Source organism: Bos taurus, chromosome 8 (genome assembly GCF_002263795.3).
Source record: "Bos taurus isolate L1 Dominette 01449 registration number 42190680 breed Hereford chromosome 8, ARS-UCD2.0, whole genome shotgun sequence".
Lineage (NCBI taxonomy): Eukaryota > Metazoa > Chordata > Mammalia > Artiodactyla > Bovidae > Bos > Bos taurus.
Window position 1 is genome coordinate 84,374,027 of NC_037335.1, and position 26,753 is coordinate 84,400,779.

The 26,753-nt window shown below is 47.8% G+C and overlaps 1 protein-coding gene across 6 annotated transcripts in view; it reads left to right on the forward strand.

The window, feature by feature from the left end:
- The window catches only part of FGD3 (FYVE, RhoGEF and PH domain containing 3), a 64,271-nt gene that overhangs the window by 17,659 nt on the left and 19,859 nt on the right, over window positions 1-26,753 (forward strand). For 2 of the 6 annotated variants that reach the window (XM_005210429.5, XM_059889037.1), the window contains exons 1-9: window positions 5,033-5,074; window positions 13,606-13,788; window positions 13,928-13,996; window positions 14,615-15,128; window positions 21,475-21,564; window positions 22,246-22,382; window positions 24,591-24,747; window positions 25,970-26,108; window positions 26,666-26,724. In XM_005210429.5, the coding sequence (XP_005210486.1) occupies window positions 13,995-13,996; window positions 14,615-15,128; window positions 21,475-21,564; window positions 22,246-22,382; window positions 24,591-24,747; window positions 25,970-26,108; window positions 26,666-26,724 (1,098 nt within the window). In that variant the 5' untranslated portion in view covers window positions 5,033-5,074; window positions 13,606-13,788; window positions 13,928-13,994. 6 annotated transcript variants of the gene reach the window in all.

The following is a 26,753-nucleotide window of genomic DNA, read 5'->3' on the forward strand; positions in this document are numbered from 1 at the left end:
GCATGTTCTGGGGCCATCAGATGTCCACAGCCAGTGAAACTTCTGCATGATCAAAGGACCCTGGCAGTTGATCTGATTCTGAGCAGCATTTGGGGTGGGCCAATGGGTGCCAAGTTTCTCACAAATCCAGTCCAGGCGGAATCTGGCTCAGGTATGTGCTTAGTAAATACCAGCTAGGAGAGAAGGGTCTGCTGGCAGGGGTACCAGCAGACAAGAACCATGAAGGGGCACTGGTGATTGTTTGGGAGATGTAGAGCTGGACAGAGAGCAGAGAGGACTGGGATGAACTGGAATCTTCTAGGGCTCTTGTTTGGGTCTCTCTCATCTAATCACAGTGACTTTCAGAAAGGGAGGTATTGCTTCACTTTCATCTCCCAGATATTGTGCAAATTTCCCCTGTGACCATCCCTAACTCACGTCCCCACAGAGAAGGAGTTATGGGAGACACAGTCCAGCTTAGCTCGTCGACAGTCTGGAGTCCAGTCCCCTTCATCTGATGGCTACTGGCCCAACTTCTGTGCATTTGCCTGGCATATGGGGAAGAGCAAACTGGAAGATTTTGTGAACATTTTTTGAGAGGCCAAGCCTGAAGGGAGCATGTCATTCCCATTGCCCAGGGCTGGCAACACGGCCCACCATCCACAGGGGAGGTTGGGAGTAATAAGATGTGGTCACTTCACTCTCAGTACTGCTCCATATTCCTCACACTCAAATAAGTGTGGATAAGACACAACTATATGTGGCTGTTTTATGTTTAATATCCTATACTATAAAAATACCCGTTTTGGATGACCTCTGTGTCCCTTGAGCTGGGACACAACAGGTGTATACACTCCTGGAGTAAACAGTGAATCAGGGAGTTCAGGTTTGAGCAGGAAACTAATATACAGAGAGATAAACAAATATATGGAGAGACTCCATAAACCCTAGATTTTACCACCCAAGGTCTCTTTCTTCACTCTTTCCACTGTTCTTTGTGCAGACCTGTTTGTTGAGGGCACAGCAGTAAGGCCAGGTAACAATCACAGGATTGGAGGCACACAAAATGCAACCAACACTCACCTCACAAGTCACTCAGCTTATTGCACACCATCAGGTTACAACACAGTTTAGTCAAAGTAGGGAGAAAATAGGAAAGGGGGTAACAAATCACTCCAGGAGAAAGTCCCGGAAGGAGGTATCTCAGCATGAGCATCAGTCTCTGGGCCAGCAGTGGGTCCCTTGACCAAGCGTGAGTGGGAAGTGGCTTTCCTCCTGCAGAGCCTCTGGCAGGGCCATCTGGAACAGCACTCAGCAGTGTGGACTTGGGTCCTCCAGCAAAGAGGCATTAAGTCATTTGGCTTAGTGGTCTGAGCTTTTAAGAAGTCAGTCAGTAGGTGTAACAGTTACTCTGGGGGTCTTGTCTCTATCAAACAAATATATGGAGTCAAAGTATATGGAGTCAAATATATGGAGTCAAAGTCACCCCTTCTGTTCCCAGTCTTTCCTAGGATGCTACCAAACAAGTGCCTTATCTCTGTTGACACTCTCAATGTATTACACTTAGACACTCAGAGTCCTATGTTGTACATTCAAAACAACTAATACGGAAATTCACATTTGCCACTGTGACTGCATCTTGAGTTATTTAATATAGCTTAAATTCTATGAGTTTCACACAAGATGAGTAGGAATCATAGCACAGAAGAAGTCAAATCATGAGATCTTCCAGGGTTCCTCTCTGACCAGTCCCTTATTCCAAGAGACTGTCATATCCTCCTCTGTGTGGGCTTGGGCGCTAACCAGCAGCCCCACGTCAGGATATGGGCTGGGCCCCATTCACCATCCCCCAGACCAGTTTCTCTTGGCTGGCTTTGGGCTCTCTCCCTTTGGATCACCTCTTGAGTGAAATGAATGGATACTTCCCTGGTAGAAAGGTCTCTGCTCACCTACTCTCCCCAGCCTTTGATTACACAAGTTCCCTTTTAGTGACAGCTTTCAGGGTTCCTCTGCCTTCCTTGGATGGGCTGTCCCTCACTCTTTGCCAGCTGTTGTGCTAGGTGGGGCTGGGAGTTTCTGGGGTAAAGCGGGGACCATGTGGGAGAGCCCTCATGATCAGCGCTGCTTCCTGTGTGGCAAGCAGCTTGGGGGAGGATGGATGGGCAGAGGGATGCTGTTTGGGGAACCTGGCCTTCCGCTGAAGAGCCTCTGACTCATGAAGCTATTCAGGGTCATGGAGAGTGAATGGCAGAGCCTTCACCATTGTTACCAGGGAACCCTTCAGGGATGAGGACACAGTTTGAACCACCGGGTCATTAATGGAATAATTGGATAGAGAAATAGGACGGTGTGCCATTAATACCCTGCAGTCATCTCTTCACTTTGGGCTGATGCCCCCTGACCATAAGTCATCCTTCGTGCATTTCCTGATGACCATTTCATATCATTGCATAACGGATCTATCTATTGCCTAATGAAATGTCCAAAACTGAGTGACATAAGACAACACTTACCAACTCAGTTTTGGTGAGTCAGGAATTTTGGTACAGTTTGTCTCTGGCTTGGAGACTTTAGTGAGGTCCTAGTCTTACCCAAAGACTTGACTGGGGCCAGGGGTGCCCTTCCAGGTGATTCACGACCTCATGGCAAGTTGGTGCTGGCTGTTGGCTGAGGGCCCAGCTCCTCCCCACATGGGGCTCTCCGCAGAGCAGCTTGAGCATCATCATGATATGGTGGCTGGCTCCCCCAGAGTAAGTACGCCAAGAGAGAAAGGCAGAAGCTGCAGTGTGGTGACTGACCTGGCCTCAGAAGTTACCCTTGATATTTCTGCGGTGTCCTATTGACTGCATTACTGCATCAACCCTATTCAAAGTGGGCACAGCTGCAGCAGAGCGGGGTCACCAAGATCCCTCTTGGGGCATGGCTGCCACAAACATACTTCTTGTTGGAGGGGGTCACCCACATCCCGGTGGAGAATCTCCTCCCCCACCCAGGATGAGAGGGCACTTTACCCCCGTTCTTATTTTCAGCATATTCCACCACCACATGACCCATGGATCATTACACTTGGTCTGCTGCTTTGCTGCCAGGCTTCACCTCTGCCTTCTTGGGCCATTTCTGTACAGCAGAGATCTGGGCTTGGGTCTCCAGGTCCTGATGAGGTCCCCTTGCCAGTCTTCTGCCTTAGGGATGTCAACAAGGGGAAGGGCTGTGCTGGGCGATGGTGGCAGGCACTGTCCTTGCCAGCCTGGACTGGAAGCACTCAGATAATTGATCTACCCCAGGCCAGGCTCTCTTTCCTCACAAAACTCCAACCACGCATCCTGTATTATCTCCATTTTATGAGAAGAATTGGGGCTCCAAGGGGCTTAGTGATGTATGGAGGTGACACACCCCCCATCAGCCAGGATATGAAACCAGGTACCCCTGAGACATAGGCTGCCCTCTTTTCCATCACCTGCTGACTGAGCTGCTCTGAGTCCACAGTAATGGCTGGGGGCCAGGTGGAACTTATCTTAACGTTGGTCTTCAGATTCCTGGAGAAGATGCACTCATGTATTCTGGAGCTGGACCTGGGTCCAAGGTGGTCCTATCCGTAGGGCCTGGCACATGGTGGATTTCACTGCAACGAGTCATGGAGGTGAGCAAGAGCTTATCAGTGTCTTAGTCGTAGAATTCTTCAAGTCTTTGGTTGAAAGGAAGACTATCTGGAGGTGAAAGTGGGTAGCATCTCTCAGACTACCCCCTTCCAAACAACTGGTAAATATTTAGAAGAACAGAGGGTGGAAGCAAATCCCCTCTCCAGCTGGTGTGGGCATCCCTTGGAAACCCATGGAGAAACATGGCTGTGTGGTCTGCCAAGGGGGGTCAGTGTGGACTGGAGAAATTATCTCATTAACTGGCTCCTTCAATGGTCTCATTCGTTATACTCACATGATCCCTGTGTGTGAGGTACTACCTCTGAGGGGGCTCTATTGTGACCCCCATACAACAAGGAAACCAAGGTCCAGAGAAATCTCTTTGCTTTTTAAAAAACATATAAGGCTGGATGAAGAATCCATCATTTAAACTGGACCAGAATTTGTGGTCTAAGCCTTGCAGCAATCTTGTATCTTCATATATTTACTTTTCACTCTAAAAGTCATGGAGCCCTCTCTGTAGGTGCTAGGAAGGGCTGGATCTGGCTGGAGCAGCCAGATCATCAAATATGGAACAGGTTTCCTCAGGAAATTGGGGTGGGGGTGGCGACTGGCTTCACCCCTGGGAGCACCTTGAAACAATCCACTTTCAATTTTCCAACAGTTTATGGCCATTTTCATTGTTCCCATCCAAGAAAATTCAAGAAAGCCTCTGGTGGCCCATTGGGCCTTTTCTTTGATCTAGGAGCCACAGCCTGTATGGTCTGGAGCCAACCCCACTACTCAGGCACTGCTGCTGCTGCTGCTGCTGCTAAGGCACTTCAATTGTGTCCGACTCTGTGCGACCCCATAGACGGCAGCCCACCTGGCTCCCTCGTCCCTGGGATTCTCCAGGCAAGAACACTGGAGTGGGTTGCCATTTCCTCCACCAATGCATGAAAGTGAAAAGTGAAAGTGAAGTCGCTCAGTCGTGTCCGACCCTTAGCGACCCCATGGACTGCAGCCTACCATGCTCCTCCATCCATGGGACTTTCCAGGCAAGAGTACTGGAGTGGGGTGCCATTGCCTTCTCCAACTCAGGCACTGAACCCACTAGATACCCACTGAGTGCCCCCTCTCTGAAGGTTTGAGAGACGGGCACCTGGAAGTCTGCTTAGAAAAACAGATAGAGGCAGAGGCAGGACGGCTGTAGCCTCCACACCCGGAACCACTTGGGGCACGCAGAGCAGTCGGTTAAACTTTAACCCACCTTGCGGCCAGCATCGCCTGGTCCTCGGACAGCATTCCAGCTGGTTGGGGTGTATCTTTTTGTATGTGAGGGAAGGGAAGAACCAGTGCGGAAATGCAAATGCACTGTCGTTTAGTGACCCATATTGCGAAAACCAGCAAAAGGAAGTTGTGTTTTGCTGCTGCCTGAAGTCAGTCCTGGAGAGAAGTACGTGCGCCACAGAAGACAGGTGAGTGGTGCTGGCTCTGGGGTCTTTGCCAGCCCAGAGAGCCTCTGCTGGTCCCTTAAGGGGCACTTCTGGGGTCAGGAAAAGTTCAGAGCAGTAGTCATTTGGGGTCGGATGTCTCTAAGGCAGGAAGCTGCCGTGGTGGCGCCGAGCAGTGTCTTGTGTCCCTTTTGTCTTCCTGTGGTGCCTCTGGCATGATTTGTAGCAAGTCATTGAGCAGTGAGTGAGCACACTGCTGAGTGTCCTGTGGCAGTTTAGACTCTAGCAAAGATGAACTTGAGGGCCGGGGTCCCCGAATAGACTGGACCTATGGAGGAAGGATAAGTGGTCCCAAACACAGTCCCTAGAGACTGTGGGGCTTCAGAAGATTCCGCTGCAATCTGCATTTTAGGTCCTGACAGGGCCTGTCTATGATGGGCTGCTAGGAGGGAAGACTGAGCCTGTCAGGGCCTCTTCCGAACCTCATACTGTGCCCAGAGAGTGCAGGGTGGTGGCCAGGCCACCTTGACATCGGGGAGGGTGATGGGCAGCCATGGGGTACCAGAGGCAGCTGTGTTTGTGCTGGTTGTACTGAGGGGGCATGTTCTAGGGCACGACTGTACCCAGAGCACTAGGCTCCCAGGACCCTGTGGTGTTTGCAGTGTGGGAGTCCCTCTGATTGCAGACCATCAGCCCGTTTACAGTTTCTCGGGGTCAGTGAGGTGCTGTGGATTCCCCTTGGGAGGTGGAAAGATGGGTCTGGGGTTTTCACTGGAGGAGGGAACCGAGGAGTATGTGGCAGCAGGTAGCTGGTATCCTGGTGATGTTCATGGCCCACGGGGACATTTGGCTTGCAGTCCCTCCCCCAGCTCTGTGACTATGGGCCACTGATTCTACCACCCAACTTTCCCATATGTGAAGTGGGATCTGAGTGGTACCAGGCTCCAGAGGTGAGCACAGCCCTGGGAGGCTGGGTGTGCTCAGGGAAGCTCTGCTGTTACTCACACTAGTCCTCAGACAAGTCCCACGGTGACTTTGCTCCACCACTCTTTTAGGAGAGGAAGCTGAGGGCCACAGAGAAACTGAGGCCCATCACTTGCACCAGACCATGGACTGTAAGCTGACAACCTGGGCCCAAACTCAAACCTTTGGAGCCTGAAAATTTGATTGGCAAGTGGCCCTGGGGCTGGGTGGGGCTGGGTGCTGAGGGGAGGAAGTGGTTTGTCTTCGGCTGGGTAGTTGCAGGAGGCCAAGGCCCTGGTTCCGCAACTTGCGCTGACGTCTGTTTCCACACAAAACCAGCACCTCTGAATATGCAGTGGCCCCCAAAGCTGGACAGGACTCTATGCTCTGCACACACAGAAGCCTAGACTGCAGTAGGTCTGTTGAGGTTAGAGCTGAGATGAGGTGTTGAGCAAGGCCCCAGAGGAAAGGTGAGGCCTTTCTGCCCTGAGCCCCTTGAGAGCCTAGGGTGGGGGTTGTTGCTGGACTCAGAACAATGATCACAGAAGAGTCTCCAGGAGTACACCAGGATCACGGTCAAGTGCCAGGAGCACTTGTCTTGCTGCATCTTTGCCATCTGCTCCAGGTGGGCTCTGATGACCCCACTGACAGATGAGGAAACAGGTCCATGGAAAAGGGGATGAGCCTGGGAGTAAAAATGTAACCTTCAAGCAGTATTGACCATAGCACAGATGTGAAACCCAAACCTGAATGGGGTGTCGCTCACCTGCATGACCCCTGGCTGCCTACAGCTATGAGATCCATCCTGGCTCCAACCCCCAAATCCTGTCCCCTCCCCTCTGGGCTCACACACCTAGGCACACTGCCACCTCTTCAGATGGCATGACTCACTCTTGTTTGCTTTGTGCCCTTCCCTCTGTCTGGGACACTGGTCCCTCTGCCTGTGATACTGCTCTCTCTGTCTGAGATATTGTTCCCTCTACTAAGGATGCTGTTTCCTCTGTCTGGGTTCCTGTCCCCTGTCTGAGCCCCTGTGTGTGGTGGTGATGACTGGTTGCCTAGGTTCCCAGTGAAGTGGATGGTAACCTACCTTGTACATCAGTTCTACGGGGTTTTGTGGGGGCTACTTGGAGCCCCTTGGTGCCCAGGACACAGAGCTCTTGCTGGTACAGCCATGCGGCTTTGGGGAGGTGAATCCACCATCTAGGCCTCCGTTTCACTGTAATTACCTGACAGGGTCACTGTGCAGTTAGATGAGATGATGTGGGGCTGTCAAGTGACGGACGGTAGGAGATGGAGTTTAACCTTCTGTAATCTTGATTTGCATTTTGTATTTTCAAAAATTTGGACTTGACTAAAGCATATTTTTGTAGGGCTATGTAAAAGTACATATTAGAAGGAAATAAAACTGATGTGCTGATTCAAATTCATCTATTCACTTACTCACTGAACATGCTTACTGAGCCCTGCTATTTGCCAGGTGGCAGACCACACGAAGGAGGTAAGATTTCCACCTGTGTGGTCTGCAGCCGGCGGGGAGTGGAGTGGGGAGGTGTGGGTGAGCCTGGCAGGTGGGAGCTATGGAGGAGGGGGTTCTCTTCTGAGGAAGGCCTATCACAGAGCAGGGAATGAGCGCGGGGAGCTGGGCTAGGCTGTTCCTCCAGAGGGAGGGCCTTGAAAGCCCCCCAAAGTGGCTCAGTGTGGAGGGAGAGGCAGAGTCATGTCTGTGTTAGGGTTTTCAGTATCAACTGGAAGCTGTTGGAAAGTTCTTATCCATTTTGATTCATTGCTTTTTTAAATAAAAATTTTAAACACAATCAAAAGTAGAGTGGAATATTTGTGAGCCCAGGGTGCCCCATGGGAGAGGTCAGAATGGAACAAGGAGCCCCTGTTGCCTCATCCTGAGTGTGGGCCTAGGGATCTTGGATGCTGTGGGGATAAACTCTTTTCCCAAAAAACTTTATTATAAAACATTTTAAAAATACAGCAAAGCTCCAATAATTTTGCAGTGCTCACTCCTGGGATTCTACTTGCTTTATCATACATCTAGCTGCCTATGCAAGAAAGGATTTTACTTTTTATTTCCAAGGTTGTGGTTTTATTTCTGTAGTTGCTTTTGATGTATGGCAATGCATAGTGTCTGTAGTATTTATATTTGTTCTCCTTCTAGATAAAAGTAAAAACAGAAACAAAATATGAATCAGAAATAAACATAAAAATTTAAAAATAGAAAAAAAAAAGGAAATAAAGAAGAATAGTAAATATATACATAAGCAAAAAGATTAAGTTGAAGCAGTACAGGGACTTCCCTGGCAGTCCAGTGGTTAAGACTCCACGCTTTCACTGCAGGGGGCATGGTTTGGAGCCTGGGTTGGTGAACTGAAATCCCTCATGCCATGCAGCACGGCCAAAGAAGAGAGAAAGAAACATCACAGTGATCTGTTTCCCAGACACACCTGCCTGCATACAGCGCAGCTCTGCACGTGGGCCTTCTAGTCACAGCTCCTTACACTGTACCCAGTGCGTTCTTGGGCTTGCTTTTGCTGAACTTCTGTTAACTCAGCTCTGGGCACATGTCATCACTACTGGACTCATTGTGTGATTTTGCCAACTCCTACTGTAGCTGAACAGGCCCTGTGATGGGGAACTAGGAGCTTCAGGTGATGCTAATGGCTGGAGGTCATCAGCCTGGTGAGGTGTCCTGACCATCTTTGTCTGTTAGGACCACTAAAAAGCGATGATATAGCCAGTTGGAGGTAGAGTGTTGTGTGCTGCCTCGGGCTTTAAGAACCTTTGTGGGACTGTTGTTGGGTCCAGTGCTGTTGACCAGTCTCCTTTCCTCCTCGCTCTGCTAGCCCCATCCTGCCTTGAAGTCCCATTGACCCCCACTGAATTTTGAAGCATATGGCACCCCAGTGTCTGTGTCCATGTCTGGGTTCTCAGCACACAGGATGGAGACCACAGACTGTACCAGCCAGAGCATTTCCTAGGCTGAGGCCCCAAGACAAGTATTGTGCTTCTGGATCCTAACTCTGGAGTGCAGGCACCTCTGGGTCATGGAACAGCTTTGTAGACATGCCATCGATTGTTGCATCTGGCAGGGCCTGCACAACCAGACCTTTGTCACTGCTGATAGAGCCTTGTAGGTTTCTGCAGCCTTATCCCCCAGCCTGCAACCTGCATGTAGGTGTGTGCAGCATAGCAGTTTCTTGTATTGCCCCATGGTGCTCTCAGTACTATTTGGATTACCTCCTTCACGTAACCAACCACCCCACTGAGCACTATCATCTCTCACGATTCTGGGACTGGTGGGGTGCATTCCAGTGGCCCTCATTCAGGGTTTCTCTGGGACTGTAGCCAGTCAGGGCTAGAACTGTTTCAAAGGCTTCCTCTCAGGCTCATATGTCTGATGGCTGCTGATAGCTGTCATCTGGGGCCCCATGTTCAGGGGCTACTAAGCCATGTCAGTGACAAAGCTGTGGAGATGCCTGCCCACCTGGGGCCTCCAAGGTACCAGGTGACAGGCAGCAAGTGAGATGGGCATAGTGTTGATTTTAGTGGGAGCTCCTGCACTGTATCCGTAGTGGGGACGTCCAGCGTCAGGTGGAGCGGAATTGTGGCCCGTATGCAGGACTATCCCTGCCTGTCTCAGGCAGCTGCCAAGCAGTTTGGGGACTCCAGGGCAGGGACCACACCCCTCCTGCCACCCTATCCATTGGCTGCACAATGCACTCGGTAGTGGGGCACATTTAATTTCTCTGTACTTCTCCAGTCCCCACACCTCTCCTGGTCCCAGGTTTGGGGCCTTTGATACTGGCTGGTGGCAGCCTTGGGTGTCAGGGGCACTGGGCCCTGGGCTGAGTTCAGTAGCTGGGCTCTCTCAGCTCAGAGAGCTCGGGGCTTCAAAGAGAGAGGTGAGTGGCTGGGAAGACAGAAATGACAAATGCTCCTTGGCTCCTGCATGGTTTTACATCTTTGGCCTTGGGCATGTCAGAATGAGCCTGGAACCCAGTCCAGGGGGTTCAGAGCAGCATGTCTGGTAGACTCAGCTCCTGGGTGCTGATTCCCCTAGGTCACATGGTCAGGATCAGCTTTGGCATCCTTGTCTGAGACATGGAATGTCACCCACCTTGGTGACTACAACTGAGCAAGCATACAAAAGCGCTCAGCATGTCCCCAGGCACATGGAGTATGTGTGTGTGTGTAATTGGATGTATGTTTATGTGTGTCTGTGTGTGCATGTGCATGTGTGTAAGTGTGTGTGTTTACATGTGTGTGTGTGGTGGGCACCCTTGCACGTGTGTGTCCTCGACCCTAACCCTCCCTCAGCCCTCCGCTCCTCTGAGCTGTGAGGAGGGGAGGCTATAACTGGACTGGCCTGTCCTGTGCTCACCTTGGCCTTAGAAAGGGAGACCAGCTGAGGCTGCGGGCTGTACCCTGCAGCTTCCTAGTCAGATTAGAGGGTGGTCTCAGCTCTTCTGCAACCAGAACCGCCCTCCACCAGGTACTCTGCTCCCTGGAGGGCATCTTTATGCCGAGCCCTGGGTTTCCCAGTCTGGCCAAGCCTTGATCAGCTGCCCTTGCACAAAAACCCTTGGAAGGTAAGATGGCCACACCTGAAGGACCTCCAGAGAAAGGGTACAATTCCTCTCCTTGATGGGGATCCAGGGAAGCCAGGCTGCTGCAGCCTCCCCAGGCTCTGGGCCTGCCACACTCCTTACCACTGTTCTTTGCATAGTTCATTGTCCCTTCTGTAACAAGGAAAATGACACTGGTGAATGTTAGCAACTCACCAAGTCTGTGTAACTCAGAGGTATCACCTTCCCTGAAGTATAGTCAGCATACAATTAACTGCATGTTTAAGACGTACGATTGGATGTTCCAACATACACACACGTACACACACACATGTGATGAGCACATCTGTCAACTCTGCAAGGCTTCCTTGTGTTCCATTGTAACCCCCACACCGCACCTACCCCTCCATCCAGGCAACATCCTGGTCTGCTTTCTGGCATCACATGTTAGGGTACATTTCCTAGAATTCTATGTAAATGGAAAAACAAGTAGACACCTTTTTCTTTGTCTTTTTTTCACTTGAAATAATTTTTTCTAGATTCATCCTTATTATTGAGAAGTATTTCCTTTTCCCCTCAGTGATCCAAAGGCTTGTGTAGAATTGATATCAACTTTGGTCATTTTTTTTTCTCAAGTATTTTTCAAGCTCACTCCTTTTTTAACACTCCACATATGTATTCTGGTTACACACATATTATGCTGTTCATAGTTTTTCTGCATCTCACAATTCATTCTCTCTCTTTCATTTTAGAAAGCTTCTATAGTCTCTCCAAACTCACTAATTTTTCTTCTTTAATATCTAATCTGCCATCAGTCCCTTCCAGGGGGTTTTGATCTCACATCTTGTGGTTTCCATCTTTAGAAATTGGATATGCATCTTTTTTTATTTTCCATGTCTCTGCTGACCTTTTGAATATACAGCAGGTACTGCTGCTGTCTTAAAGACCTTGTCTGCTAATTCTAGCATCTGTATCAGATATGGGTCAATTTCAATTCATTGACTTTTCCTCCTCACTGTGGGTTGTGTGTGTCTGCCCTCTATGTCTGGTAATTTTTGGTTGGATTCCAGACACTGTAGATTTCACCTTATTAGATTCTGAATATGTCTGTGCTTCCATAATTGCTCTGGAGCATTGTTTAGCGATGCTATTAAGTTGCTTGTTAACAGAGGGACTTGCCTGTTAAAATTCGTCAGTGTCTGTTAGGTGGGACCTGAGTAGAGCTCACTGTGGGGCTAATTATGCACCCACACTGAGGCAAGACCCTTCCAAGTTAGCTAAGTCCCTGTGGGTACTGGGGTTTTCAGTCTGGCTGGTGGAAACAGGCTTACTCCCTGCCTTGTGTGAGCCTGAGTTGGCGTTCCCTCTGATCCTCTCTGGTAGTTCTCTCTCAAGTCTTGTAGTTCCCTTGCACACGCACTGAGCTATCCCGAGGGCCCCCGTCAGTCTCCGTGTTCCCTCACTGCAGATCTCTCTCTAGCCCTCTACCCTGTGACGTCCAGCTGCTTTGGTGTTCCTGGATGCCCAGGTCTGTCTCCTCACTCAGGGGTCAACCTGGGATCCCCTTCTCCAGGCAGAAAGTTGGGGTGACGGAGGGCTCACTGCACATGTTTCCACCTTCAGAAGCACTGCCCTTTGCTGCCTGCTGTAAGGTGTCTCTCAAACTGCTGTTTCGTGTGCTTTATCCATGATTTAGTTGTTTCAGGTGAGAGAGTAGCTCCAGTTTATTCAATCTTGACCAGAACCAGGAGGCCCTGAGGTGTGATTGCAGCAGGCTCAACCTGGCACCGGATGGCGGCATTAGACATGCCAAAGCTGACTGTGTGGCCTGAATTCCATCTGGCATATTTTTACTGCTGTGTCATGTCTGATTTCTGGAAACTGGAGATTATCTTCTGTGCTATGAGAAGAATGCGGCAAAGCATGCATTTTCTGTTTAGAAATATTGATATTCCTCCCCATTAAGTTCTTGAGGAATGTGGCAGTAGCAATACTAAATGTGCACCCTGCACTGATTTTGGAGTCACTTGACTCAGAAGAAATCTGATTACACTGGGAGACAAGAGGGCAGGAGACCCACAGGGGCTGGATCTTTGCTTGGCTTCTGGGGCCTCACCAGCCCTCAAGGCCATGTGCGTGCAGAGGTGGGTCACACTTCTCTTCTGAGCACACTCTGCCAGGAGGCCCTTCTGTTGCATGGGTGGCCAAGGGTCAGGCTTCAGGACACCTTTTTGATTGTGTGTCTGGAGGGGAGGGGGACCTGTGCCTCCACTGATGGTTCTTTATTTTGTTTAGTGAGGGAGGAAGACCATGTGTGAAGAAGCCACTGACAGCAGTTGATTGCCTGTGACTGTGAGCACAAGGAGTGCATGTGTCTGGGAGGGCCTGCTGGGTCCCCTCAGTCATGATGGCACTGCACACTCGAAGGGACCCTTTCTCCCTGAGTCATGGCATGGCTGGGGACAAGCTCAATTCTGGCCCCAGTTTTAAGCCAGCCCTAGAGGCAATGGCAAGCCACTCCAGTACTCTTGCCTGGAAAATCTCATGGATGGAGGACCCTGGTAGGCTGCAGTCCATGGGGTCGCTACTAGTCGGACACGACTGAGCGACTTCACTTTCACTTTTCACTTTCATGCATTGGAGAAGGAAATGGCAACCCACTCCAGTGTTCTTGCCTGGAGAATCCCAGGGATGGGGGAGCCTGGTGGGCTGCCGTCTATGGGGTCGCACAGAGTCGGACACGACTGAAGCGACTTAGCAGTCGTAGCAGCAGCAGTAGAAGCTGCTACATGCCACGGCCGTTGTCGTACATGTTTCCCTGGGCTGGGGGCCAGGGAATCAGCCGTGCTCCATCCACCCATAGGCCTCTACGACCTGCTCAGGGGTCCCCTGCACTGAGCGGTGGCCTGAAGCTGCCCTTTCATCTTCTCCCTGGAGAACTAGGTCTGTCACCCAGGTTGCTCTGTGCCAGTGGAGGACGTGGTTAACGTTCTCTTTTCACCTTTTTTTTTTCAGAACCTCGTGAACTGCTCCACTTCAAAACTGCTGGGCAAGAAAAAGATTTTCAGCAAATCCTGCCCCCCCCCTCAGTCTCGTGCAAGGCCTCGGCTGGCCAACCCAAAGGACCCAGAAAGCAGCTGGCAGGGAGCCTGGCACCCGCCCTTCACCTCAGTGCCCTGTGGAGTCTGCCAGCCTCAGGTAACCCACCTGTTGCCCAGGAATAAGTGGCTGCTGTTCCTGGTCCCTGACTCCTCTGCAGCTCCACTCTTCAAGTAGAAGATTTGGGGGGATCTCAGTCTCCTGCAGTCTAGTCTCACCTTTGACCCTCTCTGTGCAGGTCTGACACTTGACTGACTGACACTCGAAGGGGCGTTTCCTCCACAAGGTTTTCCAGAAGAGGCACCATGTGAGAGCATGAAACAGCCCCAGTGCATAAACGCAGCAGCAGGAGGAATTTGGGACCAAGATCCAGGCTCCTCAGCCCCTGGGTCTCTGGAAAGTGTCAGGTCACCTGTCAGACAGAATATCTACAGTGATATTGAGGGAGGGTCCTGATGGGGATCCTGCCTCACCTCAGAGCTACCTTGAGGATAGTGTCACGGATGCCAGAGCAGGGTGCAGACCAGATCCACTGTGCCCAAGATGGCTACTGCTATTATTTTATGCATTTATTTCTAATTCATCGAGGAGCAGGTAGCTTCATGATACAGGATTCATTCCTCCCTCTCCTGTCTTTTTCTTTCACCCTCTTTTTTCTTTCCTTTCTTCCTCCTTCCTTCCTTCGTCTCTTTTTCTCTTTCTTTCTCCCTCTCTCCCTCCCTCCATCCCTCTCTCTCTTCCTTCTTTCTTTATGAAGAGATTAATTTTTAAAACAAAATGCTTTGTATTTGCCATTGCCCGAAAACCAGCTGAGGCTGACAGGGGTGCTCAAGTGCAGCTGCATGTTGACTTTCTCCAGAGGGCCCTCCCTGGGGGCTGGTCCACAGCCCAGCTGGCATTGACTGCACTCATTTCTCCCTGACAGGAAGCCCCCAGCCAGCCCCTCACAGAGATCAGAGAACTCAGCTTTGAGGATGGAGCCAGGAAGGGGGTCCTCAACACCCCCGGCCCCCAGTGCCACCATGGAGGAGCCAGATGCTGGGCCTAATAACTCCTCCCTGGAGCAACCAAGCACAGACCCAGGGAAGCTCCCAGCGCTCCCTGTCGGGCCTGGAACTCACCACGGGGAGCTTGCCTCTGGGAGCCCTGGCAGCCAGGCCTCTGCTGGGGACATGAGCTCAGTGGGTGAGGCGAGCAGCTCTAAGATCCCTAACCGGGACAGCGGGATAGACAGCCCATCCTGCAGCGTGGTCAGCGAGCACTTCTGTGAGGACAGCGGCGAGGCGGGCCCAGGTACCATCATCAAAGGGCCACACCCGGGAACAGCCCTGGGCAGCAAGTCTCCACAGGAGGAGGCTGATAGCGATGCAGGCGAGGGGAGCAGTGAGGAGCCAGACCCTGAGAACAACCCTTCTAAGGTTGACATGGATCCAGCCAAGGTAGGTCACCTTCCTGTACCAGGTATCAGGGGCTGCAGGGCCCTCCTCTGAGGGTATTGGAGGTCCATAGGGCCATCACTTACTTACATCACTTACTGGTGCCAGTAGCAGGGTGCACACTCAAACACCACTCTCAAAGAAGCCCCCACAATGGGTTGGTGGGCAGGCCCGAGGGCAGGACCATGCAAGCAGGGGTCTCCCCAACACATCAGGCAATGATGTCTCTCCTAAGCCTCAGTTCCATGGCCACACAGTGTCCCAGTCTTAATGCAAACAGCGCTGCCACCAGCTCTGTTCACCAATGCTTGCTGCCTGCCTTGCAGAGCCCCCATGAAGAAGGCAGCATGGTTATCATGTTGTTTTATGAATGGGAAAACACTAGTGTTGCACATGGTGTGTACAGAGGCAGGAAGGGAGCCCAGGCATGGGAGTAGAGCCCCATGCAGATGGCCCAGGGAAGCAGGTATGCTCATGCATGTGGCTCAGTGTTAGAGAAAGCTCATCTGTGTCCCTTTAGCATTTGGGGCTCTGGGCTCTGCACTGGGACTCATGGGGACATGGGAGTAAAGCTGATAGCCCTGGCTTAGAGGGACTGCATGTGCATGGGAGGAGAACAGCGTAGGTAAGCTGCAAGTGACTAGGTCTCAAGAGAAGCACAGGCGGCCTTTGGTTGGAGATGGTATTGACAAACATGGCTGCATCAAGAGGCAGGTTTGTGGGCAAACGGCAGCCACAGGCCTATGCTGTTGTAAGCCAAAGTCTCAGCAAGTGGGCTGGGGGCATATTTTAATCTAGGTTTTATTATTATTCAGAAATGACAAAGCCAACAAATCAGGAAATGACTTATGTGTAAAGACAGTTTATTACTCATAGCTCATGAAAAGAGGGGGTACATGATACCAAGGAGAACCAGAGAGAAACTCACCAGGGTGGGTCAGGAGACAGAGGGGTTGGAAATTGTGAGCAAGAATCTTTTTTAATCACTTAATGATTTTTTTTTAATTGAAGTATAGTTGATGTACAAGTACTATTTAAGTTACAGTAGAGTCTTGATTGTGATTTCTGATGAGATGGATGGGTGAGACAGAGTAAGCAGGCTTAAGATTGGCCAGTCTGAATAATTTCAGTGGGCTCTGTGTACAGGGGCTGTCCCTGGATACCTCACACCTGGTCCTGTGTGATTCAGGAAAGAAGATGGTTAGATGTGGGCTCTGGATGGGTTGGTTTGCACTTGAAAGACACTTTTTGTCTTGCTGGTGAATTCTTTATATCTCTAGGAATTAGTGTATCCTGGGAGGGACAGTATCTCCAGGGTCAGCAAGGCCCCAAAACTTTGGTATTAAGATAATATTGGTCTTGTAGAATGAGTTAGGCAGTGTTCCTCATTCTTTGAAGTTTTTGGAAAAATTTGAGAACAATTGGTGTTAATTTCCCAGTGAAACCATCTGGTCCTGGGCTTTTCTTTGTTGGGAAGTTTCTTTATTGTTTATTTAACCTCCTTATTTGTTATTGGTCTGTGCATATTTTCTATTTCTTCATGATTCAGTCTTGGTAGATTGTGTTTCTAGGAATTTATCTATGTCTTCTTCTAGTTTATTCAACTGTTGGCATTTAATTGTCCATCTCTATGATTGTATTCTGTGGTATCGGTTGTAATGTTTCCTCTTTCATTTTATTTATTTGATTTCTATCTCATTTTTTTGGTTTGTCAGTTTTGTTCATCTTTTCAAAAAACAATTCTTAGTTTTGTTGTTTTTTTTTTTAGTGTATTTTTCTACTCTCTGTTCCGTTTATCTCTGCTCTAATCTGTTAGTTACTTCCTTCTGACTCCCTTGAGTTTAGTGTGTTATTTTTCTAATCTTGAGGTACAAAGTTAGGTTGTTGATTTGAGATCTTTCCTCCTTATACATGCATGCATTTACAGCTATAAATGCCCCTCTTAGCACTGCTTTTCCCACATTCCATAAGCTTTGATATGTTGTGTTTTCATTTTCATTTGTCTCAAGCTATTTTCTAATTTCCTTTGCAACTTCTTTGACTGTTGTTTAAGAGTGTACTATCTAATTTCCAGAAATCTGTGGATTTTCCAGGTTTTCCTGTGCTATTGATTTCTAGTTTCATTCTGGTGTGATTGGAAAAGATAAATCATATGATTTCAATCTTCTTCAATTTGTTAATATTTGTTTTGTGGCCTAACACATGGTCTGATCTTGAGGGTTTCCACGTGCACTTGAGAAGAATGTATGTTCTGCCATTATTAGATGGAGTGCTCTACATATGTCTGTTAGGTTCATTCGGACACTGTTGTTCAAATCCCTTGCTTCTTTATTGATATTTTGCATGTCCTATCCAGTATTGAAAGTACTGAAGTCTCCTACTGCTATTTTGTTGTAATCAGCTTCTTTCTTCTAATCTGTCGAAGTTTGCTTCATATATTTAGGTGTTATGAGGTAAAGAACCTGCCTACAATGCAGGAGACCCAGGTTGGATTCCTGGTTTGGGAAGATCCCCTGGAGGAGGAAATGGCAACCCACTCCAGTATTCTTGCCTGGAGAATCCCATGGACAGAGGAGCCTGGTAGCCTACAGTCTACGGGGTTACAAGAGTCGGACATGACTCAGCAAGTAAACCACCCCCACCATGAGGTTTAATGCATATTTATAATTTTTCTATCTTCTTGGTGAATTGATCCTTTTATCATTATATAATGTCTTTGTATTGTGTAAGGTTTTTTATTTAAAGTCCATTTTGTCTGATGTAAGTAGGCCACTCCTGATCTATTTGTTGACCATTTCCATGAAATATCTTTTTACATCTTTCAGCCTATGTATATCCTTAAGTCTAAAGTGAGTTTCTTCTGTGTGTTTAGTCACTCAGTTATGTTTGATTCTTTGTGACTCCATGGACTGTAGCCTGCCAGGTTCCTCTGTCCATGGAATTTTCCAGGCAAGAATATTGGAGTGGGTTGCCATTTCCTCCTCCAGATCTTCCCAACCCAGGGATCAAGCTCTCCTCTCCTGCATCTGCTGCTTTGGCAGGTTGATTCTTTACTACTGAGCCACCTTGGAAGCCCGAGTTTCTTGTGGGTAGCATATAACTGAATGCTATTTTTTTTTAAATCTGTTCAACCAATCCATATGTCTTGATTGGGGAGTTTAAATTATTTTACATTTAAAGAAATTACTGATATGGAAGAACTCACTATTGCCTTTTTCATTGTTTTCTATATGGTTTGTAACTTTTTTGTCCGTCTCTTACTGCTTTCCTTTTTTAAGTTTAACTGACTTTTTTGTAATAATATGCCTTGATTCCTTTCTCATTGCCCCTTGTGTATATTCTATATATTTTTTCTATTGCAATTACATAAAATATTTAAAGTTATAGCATTGTATTTTAAGTTGGTAAAAACTTACTTCAATGGTAAACAAAAACTCTGCTTTACAGCTGTCCTTACCAGATGATCTATGTGTTATCACAAATGACATGTTTATATGTTCAGTATGCCCTTTCACATAGATTTAGAGTTTTTAAAAGTTTTTGTCCTTTTTGTGTTATTTTGTACCAAAAATTATGATAGCATAGGTTATTATATCATATTTGTTCATGCATTTATTCTTATTGAAGAACTTTATATTCTTGTATAACTTCATGTTGCTATCTACCATCTTTTCACAACTTAAAGGACTTCCTTCAGCATTTCTTGTATAGCAAGTCTAGTGATAATGAACTCTTTATCTTTTGCTTATTTGGGAAAGTCTTTATTCTTCACTTTTGAAGAACCACTTTGTTGAATAAGGTATTCTTGCTTCACAGTTTTTTTTTTTTTTTTTCATCTTTAGTACTTTAAATATGATATCCCACTGCCCCCCTCCCCCACCTTTTTTAATAATAGGTCCCACTGTGGTTCTTTGGGTTTGTCCTAGTTGGAGTTCCATGAGATTCTTGAATTTGTATCCATTTCATTTGGGAGACATTTTCAGCCAAAAATTCATCAAGTAAACTCTCTGCTCTTTTTACTCTCTTCTTCTGGGACTCCCATAATGCATATATGGTCAATTTGATAGTATTCCATAAACTTCTTAGGCTCTCTTTGCTTTTCTTCATTGTTTTTCTTTTTGTTTCTCTGACTTTCAAATGACCTAGATTGAATTTTTTAGTCTAGTTATTGAAATGTTCAGCTCTAGAATTTCTGTTTGGGTCTTTTTTATAGTTTCTATCTCTTTAATGATATTTTCATTTAGTTCATGCATCACTTTCCCAATTTCACTTAGTTGTCTATTTGTGTTCCTTTTTTTTTTTTTTTAGCTCATTGAGCATCTATATGACAGGTATTTAATATTTTTTTATAGGCAGCTCATAGATCTATGCTTCTTTAGGGTTGGTTTCTGGAATTTTATTTTGTTCCTTTAATCACACCACATTTCCCTATTTCTTTGTAATATTTTGCTGGAATTTGGGCATCTGAAAAACAACCACCTCTCCAGTCTTCACATGCTGGCTTTGTGCAGGGAAAAATCTTAGCCAGTCAGGCTAGAAGTTCTAAAACTTAGTAAACTTTGTCTGATCTCTTGCTCCTCTGGCATCTGCCTGCAGACCATCAGCTCTAACATGCTTCTTGCCTCAGTTTTCAGTGTCTTTGAAACTCTAGCACTGGTCATGATAGCATTCCAAGTCTGGCAAGACAAAAACCATCCCTCAGGAAACTTCCAGAAGAGACAGAACACTGGGTGTACAGCTCACTCCTTTGTTTTCATCCTGAGGGAGGAGCATCATGGGGAGGGGGAGTTCCTCCCAGTTGTGCCATCCTATTTTGCTTGGGGGAGGAACGTAAAAGGGTGTTCCAAACACCAGTTTTCATTCGCTGCTTGATAGAATCTCTTCTTAGTTTTAAAATGGCTTGGAAGCCATAATTTCTCAGCTGTCTTGAGATTTCACAGAGGTATTCTTGTTTGTATATTGTTAACTCCATGTCTATGTAGGAGAAGGAGGGCCTGGAGCTTTCTTTTTGTAAATTTATTTTCTTCAAGCATAGCTGATTTTCAATGTTATGTTAATTTTTACTGTATAGTAAAGTGATTCAGTTATGCATTTATATATAAGTATATATATACACACACACATTCTTTTTAATATGTTTTCCATTATGGTTTATCACAGGCTATTGGATATAGTTCCCTACACACCGGAACCTTGTTGTTTATCCATTCTATATATAGTAGTTTGCATTTGCTAATCCCAAACTCCAGGTTCATCGCTCCTACACCTCACTCTTCTCCTTGGCAATCACAAGGCTGTTCACTAATTCTGTGAGTCTGTTTTGTTTCATAGATAAGTTCATTTGTGTCATATTTTATATTCCACATGTAAGCGATATCCCTGGAGGAGGGCATGGCAACCCACTCCGGTGTTCTTGCCTGGAGAATCCTCATGGACAGTGGCCCTGGTGGGCCATAAGGCTGCAAAGAGTCGGACACGACTGAGCAACTAAGCACATAAGTGATATCGCATAGCCTTTCTCTGTCCGACTTACTTCACTTAGTATGATAATATCTAGCCCATGTTGCTGCAAATGGCATTACGTCACTCTTTTTAATGGCTGAGCAGTATTCCCTTGTATATATGCGCCACATCTTCTTTATTCATTTATCTGTTGATGAACATTTAGGTTGTTTCTGTGTCTTGGCTATTTTAAACAGTGCTGCAATAAACACTGGGGTACATGTACCTTTTTTAATTATAGTTTTCTCTGGGCATATGCCCAGGAGTGGGATTATAAGATCATATGGCAACTCTATTTTAGTTTTTTGAGAAATCTCCATATTGGCTACATCAATTTATATCCCCACCAATAGTATAGGAGAGTTCCCTTTTCTCCACACCCTCTCTAATATTCTTATTTGTAGACTTTTTAATGACTGATGACCACTCTGACCAGTGTGAGGTGATACCCTCATTATAGTTTTGATTTGCTTTTCTGTAACAATTAATGATGTTGAGCATCTTTTCATGTGTCTATTGGGTGGGCTTGTAGCTTTGATTTGCCATCTTGATGATGTCATTCCACAGTATATTTTGATGTGGCTATTGTAGCTGTTCTGCAGTCAAAGCCCTGGGAGGATAGAGTTTTCTCTTGGCTGCAGAAGATTTGAGGGGATTGGTAAAAATTATTCTGTCTCCCCCAGAAACCTCCCTGGAAATTCCATCTGTGAGAACTGAGCCTCACATCCCAGTTCCAGCAGCTTCCTCTGATCTTTGGGGGCCTGTGGTCATCCCTGGTATGCAGTGTCAGATGCTGCCTCCCCCAAACTCACCATCCCTAGGTGAGTTATAGCTCTTCTCTTCACAGTGCTCTGAGCCTCAGAAGTTGCTCCACATCGCCCAGGAGCTCCTGCACACGGAGGAGACCTATGTGAAGCGGCTGTACCTGCTAGACCAGGTAACCCTCCTGGCTTGGAGCCTGCCTTTGTCTACTTCCAGAGTTTCAGTGGGCAGTTTCAGAGGCAAGCTTTCTATCTTAGCATTGGCTAGGCCTTGCAGTTGGAATATGACTGACACGAATACTAAAACTTGGATATATTTAAGTCTCCTCCAGAAATTTTTAGTTTTTGCTTTCACAACTTGTGGCTCTGGGGCAAAGGTCTTGTCTAGTCACCTTGGGGGTTTTTCTTCATGGCAGTTAAATTATCTGAGCATGTAAAGCCCTATGACAGTGAGTGGCACTCTCCCTCTTTACCTGGCAACATGGGGTTTATGAGCACAGGAAGTAAAACTCCAATAGAAACCAGGTTTTGACAGGTGCTGCTTCTGTTTGTAGCTCACAAAGCAGAGAAAGGAAATCAGGATCATCCATTTCCCATGAAAGGCAGATGGGAGAAAGATGGTCTGTCTCAGTCTAGAGGGGACTGTCGCTGCCTCACTCCTAATTCTTGGCCATCAGTAAGCTCGCTTTAAGACCATAAGGTTCTTTAAGGCAGTTTGTTGAAGCAGAAGTTTCATTAAGAAAACATAAGGCAATGGCAGCCTCTCCTGAGCTCCCATGTTTGTAGCAGAAGCATGATTGTAACCATTTGCAGTGACCCACATTTAGTGACCACTGCAAGGGCTTCTCCATGCCTAGGTTTTCTGCACCGGGCTGACAGAAGCAGGGATCCCTTCAGAAGTCACCACAGGCATCTTCTCTAACATCTCCTCCATCTATCGCTTCCACGGGCAGTTCCTCCTGCCTGAGCTGCAGGCGCGGATCACGAATGAGTGGTAAGTGCAACTCAGGGTGCCTGGGAAAGTGGAGGGGCCGACATTTCCCTGGGAGTTGGATTCCTATACCTTTGGAGATTGAAGGTCATGGTGATCCTGTTGCAGTGTTTTGTTGTATATTCCCTGCCAAGCAGCCTTTAAATCTGGGGTTTGCATGCCCCCAAACCAGGGGCTACCTGGGAAACCTGTCTCCTAGGGTCCTAGGCTCTCTTTTGCAGGGTCCTGGGCCAACCCTGACCCCATGGCCTCTCAGTGTCTTAGCTTCTTCATCTGCAAATTGGTGGTGGTGGTTTAGTCGCTGAGTCATGTCCAACTTGTGACCCCATGGACTGTAGCCCACCAGGCTCCTCTGTCCAGGGATTTTTCAGGCAAGAATACTGGAGTGGATTGCCATTTCCTTCTCCAGGGGATCTTCCCAACCCAGGAATCGAACCCAGGTCTCCTGCATTGCAGGCAGATTTTTTAACCAACTGAGCTATGAAAGAGACTTTAATACCTGCTCAGGGCTTTGTTAGTTGCTCAGTTGTGTCCAGCTGTTTGCAAACCCATGGACTGTAGCCCACCAGGCTTCTCTGTCCATGGAATTCCCCAGGCAAGAATACTGGAGTGGGTTGCCATTTCCTTCAGGACTTCCCTGATTGCTCAACTGTAAAGAATTTGCCTGCAATGCAGGCGGCCTGGGTTCAATCCCTGGGTCGGGAAGATCCCCTGGAGAAGGGGTTGGCTACCCACTCCAGTATACTTGCCTTGAGAATTCCATGGACAGGGGAGCGTGGCAGGCTAGAGTCCACAGGGTCGCAAAAGAGTCAGATGTGACCGAGCACCTTGAGCAGGTGCTACTGTAAATAGAATTGTTTGGGCTTCCCTGGTGGCTCAGTCAGTGAAAAATCTGCCTGCAATTCAGGAGACTGCAGTGCATGAGATGTGGATTTGACTGATAGTTCAGAAAGAGCCCCTGGAGAAGGAACTGGCAAAACACTCCAGTATTCTTATCTGGGAAATCCCATGGACAGAGAAGCCTGGTGGGCTACAGTCCATGGGGTCGCAAGAGTCAGACATGACTTAACAACTAAAACCACCAAACCAGAGCTTTGCAGAATTTAAATGAGGTTTGACGTCTGCAAACACCAGTGAATATACCATGCTTATGGGTTTATTTTCCTTCCTAGTATATACTGCACCTCTGCTTTAAAAACTGAGATGTTTTTCTCTCTCGTGAGTGTCCCCAGAGGGCTGTCCCTCTGTCCCTCTGCTGCTTCCATTTATTTGTAGGAGAGGGACAGCTCAGCTGCAAGGCCTGTGGTGTCCCCAAGAGTCCACTCTCTAAGCTAGAGCCAGGCCAGAGAGAACACAGAGGCCAGGGGCCAGGGGCTTGATTGGGGGGTGTCCCTGCACCTGCAAGGCTCAGCAAGCATCCAGGTCAATTTGTAAATATTTAGAAGGACACGCTCCACTTGCAGAGCAGGTTATACTGTGTGCAAGGCCATGAGGTTAAAGCTCAGGGCTGGATTGCCTTTCTGGCTAATGCAGCGCACAGCTGCTAGAAATGACTTTGCCCCTCAAGGCCCTGAAAAGACTGTCAGTACACAGACACTCCTTGTGTAATAATGGTGCAGGAGTCCAGGGGCTTCCCCTCTGCCTTTGAAAGCCCATTCCTAGTAATGCTGCAGAGGATGACTTTTTGCCTGTGCCTTTTTTTCTTCTTTTGGATTATTTCTTTAGGATAAATCCCCCACAGTTCTAAAGTCTAATATATTCATATATTTTTGGTTCCTTTAAATTTATTTCTAAATCCCTGTCCAAACCACTCATTATTACACAGTGCTGCTTTCCCATGATATTGCCAGAATTAGATCATCCTATTGTTCCTAATTGTTGCTCATATAGAAGTATAATGGGGTTTTCTTGGTTCTGTTCGATAACTGTGGCTCATCAGGTGGTTCCATTATTACTAACAGCTCCTGGTTTTGAGCAATGGTTCTGTGACTGCACTGTTGAAGTACTTCACATGATCCTCTAGGCAATACACTATTTTCCATCCCATGTGATACAGGAGAGGAAAATAAGGCTTAGAGAGGGTGACCAGTTTGCCCACCATCACACAGACTTGGGAGTCAGGCCATTGTCCCATGGCTCCCTGTGAAGTCCCTGTCCCACCCTGGCCCTTCACTGGAACTATGTGTGTGATGATCTCATTTCCTGGTGAAGGGATGTGAACCCTCGACTTGGAGACATCCTGCAGAAGTTGGCCCCGTTCCTCAAGATGTATGGTGAATATGTCAAGAACTTTGACCGGGCTATGGAGCTGGTGAGCACCTGGACCCAGCGCTCACCTGTATTTAAAGACACTGTCCAAAGCATCCAGGTAGGTGGCCCCACCTCTGCTTCATGGGCACAGTGATGGGTTTGTGTTTCAACATGGAGGAAATCAGTAAAATTGTGGGATGTGTCCAGACGCTCTATTAATGCTTTGATCTTTAAAATAACTCCAAGAGACAAATCATCATTTTCATTTCATGGAAGAGGAAACTGTGGCTCAAAAAGTTTGTGCGATCGTGTCATCACAAACTATTATTCAATAGGACCAGGATCCAAATGCCAGTCTCCCTCCAGAGCATCCTTCTGTGGCTGGTGCAAACACTTAGGAAAATGTTGCATCAATTTTTTTTTTCTCTTTTTCTGCAAACAGACTGTTTACAACTCTGGTTACTGTTGTCTACTGCCCTGTTGGTCTTTTTCTTACTAATTCATGCAGATTTTACATGTTAAGAATGTCAGCTGTTAACTCTCAAATGTGTTGCAAATTATTTTTCCCCATTGATGTTTTATTTTTTAACTTTATTTAAGATTTTGTTTTCCATACAAAATTTGAGGGTTTTAATTGGCCACATTCACCAATTTAAATAAAGTAATTCTTTTAAAAATATTTTAAGTATGAGCCACCTGCACCCACATGCATATATGTACATATGTAACACATGTGCACATGTGTACACACACATGTTCACACATGCATACGTGCACCTACATTCCTCACTGTACCCTGGAGAGTTAATGGGCACTGAGCCCTCTGTGCCAAGGCTTTGAAGGACAGGTTCAGATTTGGGGTGGCCCCTTGATAACTTTCTGGGTTGTCCTCAGATCCCACTGTAATCACATCACTCATGATTTCTTAGTATAGAGTCCTGGATCTGCCTGCATCTCTCAGCATCCCCATCTCTCCCCAGAGAGGATATCTCTGATTCTGAGTGCTTCTTTCTCCCCTTTTACCTGCCACCCCTACACCCTCACCTGCTCACTTGCAGCTGGGCCCTCCCAGCTGTCCGCACAGAACAGTCTCCAACGAAGATGTATATAAAAGTGCCAGCACTGGGTCTAGAGCAGGCCTGCCTGGGGTGCAGCTCCTCACTCCATTGTTCAATCTCTCCAAGCCTCAGTTTCCTCTGTGTAAGATGTGGCCTGCAGTCAGTCAATTGTGGGTTCTCCAGGCAGCCTTCTGGGGGCTGCAGAAGCTGAAAGTGTGGAGTGTGCCTGGGAGCCGCATGCCTGCCCATGGGTGCCCCACACCTCCTCTGTCTACCCCACAGAAGCAGGAGCTGTGCGGAAACCTGACCCTGCAGCACCACATGCTGGAACCCGTGCAGAGGGTCCCCCGCTATGAGCTGCTGCTCAAGGACTATCTGAAGAGGCTCCCAGAGGATGCCCCAGACTGGAAGGATGCAGAGAGTGAGCTGGCCTGGGTGGTGGGAGTTGGGGCTCCTGCTGAAAACCCACATCGAGAGAGATAAACAGACAGAAAGATAGAGACAAAGAGGCAGAGATAGAGAGACAGAGACAGAGACAGAGACAGAAGGAAAGAGTTCCAACTGACCCCTAAGCAGGAAGCGACTGAGTGAGTGCAAGGGAAAACCTCCCCTGCCCCACTGCAGTGTGAGGAGAGGATGATGTTCCTGTGGAGGGAACTGCTAAGTGCTGGCAGAGCTTAGGGCTCATGGGGGACCTTGTGGGGCTGGCAAGGCTGTACCTGGTGCACGGGCAGCAGCTGATGGGCAGCATGGGGCAGGATCTGCACAGGGGAATGGGACGCCAGCCTTGGCAGACCCCCAGCAAATGGGACACGTCTGCCAGCTTGCACTGCCCCACCCTGGGCCAGTTCTAATGAGCACCTGGTACAGCCATGGGAAAGGACAGGCACAGGGCAGAGCCTGGCACTCAGCCTCATGGGGGAAAGACCTGGGGCACCATCAGGTGCCCTGTAGCTAGATTCTGTTGTCTTTCTGCAGGGTCCTTGGAGCTCATCTCCACAGCTGCCAACCACTCCAATGCTGCCATTCGGAAAATGGTGAGTGTGGGCATTCCCAGAAGATGCCT